The sequence below is a fragment of the Schistocerca gregaria genome, chromosome 4 (assembly GCF_023897955.1).
Source record: "Schistocerca gregaria isolate iqSchGreg1 chromosome 4, iqSchGreg1.2, whole genome shotgun sequence".
Taxonomy (NCBI): Eukaryota; Metazoa; Arthropoda; class Insecta; order Orthoptera; family Acrididae; genus Schistocerca; species Schistocerca gregaria.
In genome coordinates this window covers 571,801,103-571,809,351 of record NC_064923.1, presented here as the reverse complement: position 1 = coordinate 571,809,351, position 8,249 = coordinate 571,801,103, and the positions used below count along the sequence as shown (strand labels likewise).

Below are 8,249 nucleotides of genomic sequence, written 5' to 3'. Positions count from 1 at the left end.
GTGAGGAGGAGGAGGAGGAGGAGGAGGAATGGCAAAGACAAGCACTGGTAGGGGTGTCGCACATGAGTGGACTCGCCCTAATGTAGGTACAGGTAGCAGTGAAGGAAAGAAAAGTAGGATTTGACATTCCACTATGAACAAGGGCGTCATAAATGAAGCAGAAGTTCAGACTGCGAAGGATGGAGGATTGGGTGGAATTGGCTGTGACCTTTTCAAAGGAACCATCCAAGTATTTGCCTTAAGCAATTTATGGAGACCATGGAAAACATAAGTCTGGATAGGAATTTCACCCTGGTGGAATTGGCTGTGCCCTTTTCAAAGGAACCATCCAGGTATTTGCCTCAAGCAATTTTGGAGACCATGGAAAACATAAGTCTGGATAAGAATTTCACCCTGAGTCTAGTGTCTTAACTACTGAACCCTCTTGCCTAGTCAGGGGGCAACAATGTGTTCAATACAGCGAACGAGGTTGGGAGAACCAGGGCGGGGACAAAACTGAAAGAAGGGAGAAGGTGTCTGCTGAGAGAACAAGGGAGATGAAGATTCATAGACTCACAGAAGTATAATTGACTAGAGTAAGATGGTCAGAGCAAAGCAGTGAGGAATAAGGAGGAGAAGACAGGGGGAGGGAAGGGGGTAGCAACAACAGTGACACACGTTAGACAGGGAGTGCTGACAGGGGATTTGCAGGACCTAAACCCATCCTCACATGGGATATGTTTCTCATTGAGAAGTATGCTATACATGGTATCCTTTGTGGTTGTTACATGCTCTTAAATGTCCTGCTACAGTTCGTGAAATGTGTTCATCATCGGGATTTAAGACTCCAGCACTCTCCAGAGGCAGTTGTTGGCTGCATCTGGTGCACTAATTACACAGTTTGTTTATATAAATAGATGTACAGAATACAGTTGCATTATCTCTGTTAGCAAAAGTTGAAGAAGTATGGAAGATTCTGGACTTGTTGATATATTTAAACTGAATTGCTGGTAGAGGAACATTACATATTCTGTACAACACACTGTAGTTTATAGTAGAGTTATTTGTTAACTCAATTGAATCTTCTTCATCACATTTTCAGTTTTAAATGTCACTTTATGCTTGCATAATAACCATATTCTTTATGTTGTATTGACTACCATCAATTTGGAGTAACACACTTCAATACATAGGTTTCATAATTTTATTCAAATAGATTTTTTTCAAAGCTACTCCCAGCCCTGAAAAAGATATTTAGTGGCAAGATAAAATCATGAAGCAGGCCATAAAATAAAGAGACAGGTATATATCTTTTACACAAAGTTTCATAATAGCAAAAACTTCCAGTGTGTAACTTTTATTTACTTTTTTACAAACTTGAAGCCACATGAGTTTCTGGCCACTGGGGAAACATTCCAGTCCTTGGCCTATACAACAAGAATTGCAGTAAGTACATTATTTACAATAAATAACATCAACCATTGCAGATAACACTTCTGTTAAATTAATAAGAATGTGTGTCAATTGTTTGTTGCTAGTGCAGATCCTCTGCCTATGTACTTTAATTCTAACTGATAACTTATTGGTAGTCACACCAATGTAAAGGCTGAACAGTGTTTACACAACATCTGGGACACAACAAGTGTCTTTTCACAGGTGGCTCTCAGTTTGTTTTGCCAGTTACAGGGTTGGTATATGTGGTGGTAGGAGGAGAGTAGGGTCTGACTAGGATATTGTGGAGGCAGGGGCAAAAGCTAATCTGCGTGTGGTGGGAAAAATGTCTGACATACTAGACCTCATTTCAGGGCATGATTTTAGGAAGTCACAGCCATGTCAAAGTAGCTGATTAATACATTGATGATCAAGATAATACTGTGTGAAAACAGGTGCACTCTTAAGCTGTTTTTTGAAGGGATCAGCAGTACCATTATTGGATCTGATGGCCCGAGGAATCCGCTTCTGAACAAGGCTGGTGGAGTAATTATGTCCAGTGAATGTTGAAGTGAGAATGGTAGTGTATTGCTGTACAGAGTCTGCACTCTGAATACATTGCCTTGAATGCCTAGGCTGTATGGGAAGGAACATTTGACATGGAAGGGATGGCAACTGTCAAAATCTAAGCACTGTTGTGTAGCTCTGTGTGTAGCAGTGTCTGTCTGCAGCTCCACAGTGTCACCTTTACAGAGATGCCAACTTCTAAGAAAGCCAATTAGTAATGTGCTGGACAGTGCAAGCATCGACAAGGAGGTAGGGTGGGAGGGGTGAAAAAATCTTCACTTTCCATTGGAAAACATCAGCAGCTTACATATGCTTAAGAAACTTGTCTTTAACTGGCCATTTGTTCACAATGTATTCACATGTTTTTTGTTCAGAACAGTCTGACATTGGAATAAAATTTTTTCAATGTAGTTTCATCTAGAGCAACTTCCTTTACGTAAGCCCTCGTGTTTGCCCCAATGACTGTCACTTTTCTGTACCTTAAGAGACCCAAAATTTACACGAAACAAATTACTATCAGCCTCCGAAACTGAGGATGCTCTCACAAAGTGAACAATAAAATCAATGAAAAGATTATTTAATTCTGAATGAAGTTTAAATGGGGCTTCTTATTAGATGAACATATTGAAAGAGTTGAGAAGTGGAAGAACAGAGGTGAGAAACAAAAGATAAAGCTTAGTAGATGGACTTTCAAACTGGGCCTTAACTTGTAGAAACTTCAACATAGACTTATCTGGATATGATTCGCAGAACATTTTTAAAGGGTTTTACTCTTCTACCACACTGTCACAGAGACAACCACCTAGTGGAAACATACTTAAACATTTTGTGTGGCTTTTCACCAAAGACTTACTGACTTACCTTAAAAGCATTTTGCCTGTTTGAGCTCTTTAGCAAGTAATAAAAAAATGTCAATTAAATACTGTTCAATATTAATATTTATGAGACTATTATAGTCCTTTTAAGCAGCTACATGCACAAGATGACAAGCACAGCCTTGCACATGAATATTAATATTTTCTCTAAAAAAATAAGAGAACTTACACCTTTGAAAACACCAGTCACAGTATGTGCATTGTCACATGCAAAACTTACACAGTTATTCCATGGACTCTCCCTCTTCTATAGTTCATTATCCAAAACACTGAATGTTCCTTTGACTGTATTGTCATTCTTTTTGAGAGAATCACACTTGCAATCTGTGTTGTTTCGGCATCGAAAAGCAACATAAGTACTGGGTAGAGATTTTTGCCATTCATATCTTTGCTGCTGTCTGTTGCCAGAGCACAAGACTGGGACCTCATTAATTTGTTACCATTCCCTCAACTGTAGAAGCCACAGTTCAACTAGTGCTCCGTTTTTGTTCTCGCACAACCAGACTTTGAGGCTTATTTTTTTTTTTTTTTTTTAATTTGGAAACATTTTCTTGAACAATTGTCCTGCATGATCTCTGCATATTCAAGGCAGTTGAGCTCAACAAGGCATGTTGTACATAAGAACTCTGGGTTTGTTACCAAACTATCATCTCCTGAGGATTTAGTAAAAATTTTTATTAAATTCTTGTTCTAGTCCCTCAGCTTCTCTGTATATGAATGAATTTTGCTCACTGTCTGTTTGCACCAACTGTCTCTTCCACCATGCACAACTGAAAAATCCTGGCTGCACACACTACATAACACGTCAATCAGATGTGGTAAACAGGACACGATTTTGAGCATTTCTCCCTAAATTTTTGAACAATTCTGTTTGTTAACAGTGCACTAGTCCTGGTACTGTCACCACACACATTTTGCTGCACCACATGCTTAGTATGCACTAGAGGAGCGTTATATGTTACTTTGTTTATGATAAATTCAAAAAATACTTGTTAATATGTCACAACTAAAGAGACACATGTCACCAGGAAGAGCCATCATGTGACTATTAAAGAAAACAACTGCACAAATATATCACTTCATACCTGGTCAAGGGAAGGCAGAAAGGTGGAAGGAGTATATAGAAGGTTTATACAAGGGCGATGTACTTGAGGACAATATTATGGAAATAGAAGAGGATGTAGATGAAGACGAAATGGGAGATACGATACTGCGTGAAGAGTTTGACAGAACACTGAAAGACCTGAGTCGAAACAAGGCCCCCGGAGTAGACAACATTCCATTAGAACTACTGACGGCCTTGGGAGAGCCAGTCATGACAAAACTCTACCAGCTGGTGAGCAAGATGTATGAGACAGGCGAAATACCCTCAGACTTCAAGAAGAATATAATAATTCCAATCCCAAAGAAAGCAGGTGCTGACAGATGTGAAAATTACCGAACTATCAGTTTAAGAAGCCACGGCTGCAAAATACTAACGCGAATTCTTTACAGACGAATGGAAAAACTGGTAGATGCAGACCTCGGGGAGGATCAGTTTGGATTCCGTCGAAATGTTGGAACACGTGAGGCAATACTGACCTTACGACTTATCTTAGAAGAAAGATTAAGAAAAGGCAAACCTACGTTTCTAGCATTTGTAGACTTAGAGAAAGCTTTTGACAATGTTGACTGGAATACTCTTTTTCAAATTCTAAAGGTGGCAGGGGTAAAATACAGGGAGCGAAAGGCTATTTATAATTTGTACAGAAACAAAAGCAAAACGAGGATAATGGAATGTAGTCAAATTAAATCGGGTGATGCTGAGGGAATTAGATTAGGAAATGAGACACTTAAAGTAGTAAAGGAGTTTTGCTATTTAGGAAGTAAAATAACTGATGATGGTCGAAGTAGAGAGGATATAAAATGTAGACTGGCAATGGCAAGGAAAGCGTTTCTGAAGAAGAGAAATTTGTTAACATCGAATATAGATTTATGTATCAGGAAGTCGTTTCTGAAAGTATTTGTTTGGAGTGTAGCCATGTATGGAAGTGAAACATGGACGATAACTAGTTTGGACAAGAAGAGAATAGAAGCTTTCGAAATGTGGTGCTACAGAAGAATACTGAAGATAAGGTGGATAGGTCACGTAACTAATGAGGAGGTATTGAATAGGATTGGGGAGAAGAGAAGTTTGTGGCACAACTTGACTAGAAGAAGGGATCGGTTGGTAGGACATGTTTTGAGGCATCAAGGGATCACAAATTTAGCATTGGAGGGCAGCGTGGAGGGTAAAAATCGTAGAGGGAGACCGAGAGATGAGTACACTAAGCAGATTCAGAAGGATGTAGGTTGCAGTAGGTACTGGGAGATGAAGCAGCTTGCACAGGATAGAGTAGCATGGAGAGCTGCATCAAACCAGTCTCAGGACTGAAGACAACAACAACAACAACCTGGTCACACGTTACAATGAATGAAGTTCATATACCATGTATGACTTTTGGTGTAATCAAAATTCTACGCATGCAGAAAAGAAAAAGTATACGAACTGTATTGTTGGGAATTCAAGTGGTGAAGAATGATTTTTTCTTGTGCATCCTTTTGAACACTTTACTGCTTACATTTATAAATCAACAACAAATCATAATTTTTGCCATGTTGTTCATGAAGTCATAACAACTGGAAGAAATTCATAATTATTATGAATTACATCCCTATTGTTTTGGTGATTAGCAACGTATCCTTTTCATAATATTGTTTATACTTAAAATGATTGTTTTGAGAGATCTCAAGATACTTGTAGTTCAAAACATCATATATTCATATTCCATACTCTAGAATATAAAAACTACCAAACACAAAGCTCAACTCCATGGACTTAATACAATATGGCATCTCCTAAGTTCTGCTTGTGATGTAATACCAATGCTGCATCTCAATGGTCGTGTTTCTTGCCTCGAGCCAAAAATCTGACTTGGCACATTCTTGCTTTCACACATTGCAATGTAGTGGAATGCGGAATTCCATGCTGTTATGTCAACAGCTCGTTGTCCATGAATGTTTTCATGTCCCATTAGAGGACACCTTAAGGATGTGTTGGAGGGGCAGTTCCCACATATGCAATTCAGAGAAGCTGAAAGAACTGTGGGAAATGTTGGCTACCAGTTGAAATATACGAACACCATGGTTAGACAAAAACTTTGCAACCAAAAACAAGAATCGAAAATGGATGTTATTGTTGACATAAATTCGAAACTATAGTGTAGTGATGATGAAGAATGCATTCTTTTTAAGTTAACTCAAGGCACACAAAAAGTAGTGGGTACTGATGAGCAAAACAAAATCCACTCTCACTGTAGCCCAAATATTTGGGGGCATAACAACCAGTGCTTTGTATGAAATATGTATCTCCCCTTGTCCTCAACACCTGTGTGGGTCCATCTCAACTTATGGTGTACATGACCCTGCCCTCTCCCCCAACCCCTACTTTCCTTAACCTATCCCTCTTTCCTCACCCAGGAGGAAAAGACAAATAGTTATTTTTTCTACCTTTTTACATGTGTCTCAAAGTAGCACTTAGCACTTCTCCTCCTTAAGTAGTGGCCAACAATTCCACCTCATAATTTTACTGTTTTCTCAATTGATATTTATTACATTTTTTTTGTCACAGCTGCAACAGCAAAGTATTTTATATTTATCTACTCTACATCTACCATACACACAAGCACTCCCCACCCCTCACATTTAGGCATCCATGTCTGTGTAGACTACCCCGAGAAATATTTATATTCTATTGAACAAAAAGCAACACACTAATACAGCAAGTGAATACCATCATATTCACAGGGCAAAATAAAATTAAGAGAAATGAAAATGTAAATTTATCAATGATAGATTTTATTTCTACAGTACTGGAGTTTTTCCAAACATCAGAGTACATGTCATTAAGCTGTATGCCAGCATTAAAAATACTCTCAGAAATCTTCATAGTAAAAATAAACTAAGAGCCCCCTGCTACTTTTTGAACTGAACATTTACTGCGTATATCAAATGTGTACAGACGCGTATCTCATGTATGGGTCACAAAAAATCATATCAGTCTGAAATTGCATGCACTTTAAACAGAATATTCTTTTAATGCAGAAGGAAATTTACCTGATCATACGTATACATCAACTTGCAGTATTTTAAGTGATGCCTCTTTTTTGTAAGTAGATCAATAGCATGGGGAAGGCAGTAGACTCCTTCCTCATGGGAATTTGTAACCTGCAACAATATTAACAGGGCTAAAGATAAGCATTTAAAATAAAATACATTTTTCACTAAAATATGGGCTAGAACCTGAAATATAGTGCCCACTTATAGTACACAAGCCAAGCAGTTATAGCTTCAGTAATAACCACAACAGAGCATCGAAAACGTAACTACTAAGATGGAAAGAGTAGGCTTACACTCAACATAAAAATGACTGTATTATCTCGTTTATATGGTGGCAGTATTGTTGATAAACATATGTTCTCCCATCTTAATAAAAGTACACAAGAAAATACATTTTTGCCTTTGCATCAGCAATATTTATTTTATTTTACATGACCTAGGTAATCTATTTAATCCACTGTCAATACTATATGATGGGAAACTATATCGTTAACTTTTAATCTACTAGACAGTGCTCCATCAATGTCTTGTATCATCACTTAATTTCTTTAATACATATTATAACATCCGATCCATTTCAATTTCTTTGGCCATTACATGTTCTTTGTTTTACATAAGAATAGAGGACGTGAATAACATCTTTCAAGCAGTGACACTAGAAAACAGAGTTTTAACCTAAATCCTTATAATTATTTATTACGTATTCATATTCAACTCAGTTAAAATGGTTGTTGTTTTCACAATATGCCTCACCAGACAGCGGTATACTGCCGACAGATGTCCATATTGCACATGTTACTGCAAGAGCAAAAATCTTTAGGACTGTGGAATCAAGAGTCAGTGATTCCACACTGTGACAGTTACAGATGTTCTGCTTCCTTTACCACGAGTAAACCCCACACGTCTAATGCCTCCTTCCATGAATTTGTTGTATTTAATAATCAGTATATATAAAATGCTGTATTTTGTTCTATATCTGTACCAATGCACACTTCCAACTTCACTCAAGATAAAAATAATTACTTTTCCTTCCAAAGTATTTACTGATGTACAAATATTACATACAATTGAAAGATTGGAAAATCCAGGAAGGAACTGTGGTGCCTATCTGTGACTTAGCATCTCCACTATATGGTGAGTAGCAATATTGACTTAGAATTTAACAAGATTCATCATCACGCAGTGTTGATTAGCAAATATAAACCCGAAGTCATGCAAATTGAGGTGCACATGTGCATACACTTAAATCCTGAATGAGAT

At 37.8% G+C, this 8,249-nt stretch overlaps 1 protein-coding gene across 13 annotated transcripts in view; it reads right to left on the bottom strand.

Moving 5' to 3' along the window:
• Positions 1-8,249, bottom strand: part of LOC126365822 (uncharacterized) — a 182,930-nt gene that overhangs the window by 11,434 nt on the left and 163,247 nt on the right. For all 13 annotated transcript variants that reach the window (XM_050008432.1, XM_050008439.1, XM_050008433.1 and 10 more), the window contains one exon: positions 6,987-7,097. In XM_050008432.1, coding sequence (XP_049864389.1) covers positions 6,987-7,097 — 111 coding nt within the window. The remainder of the gene's footprint in view (positions 1-6,986; positions 7,098-8,249) is intronic.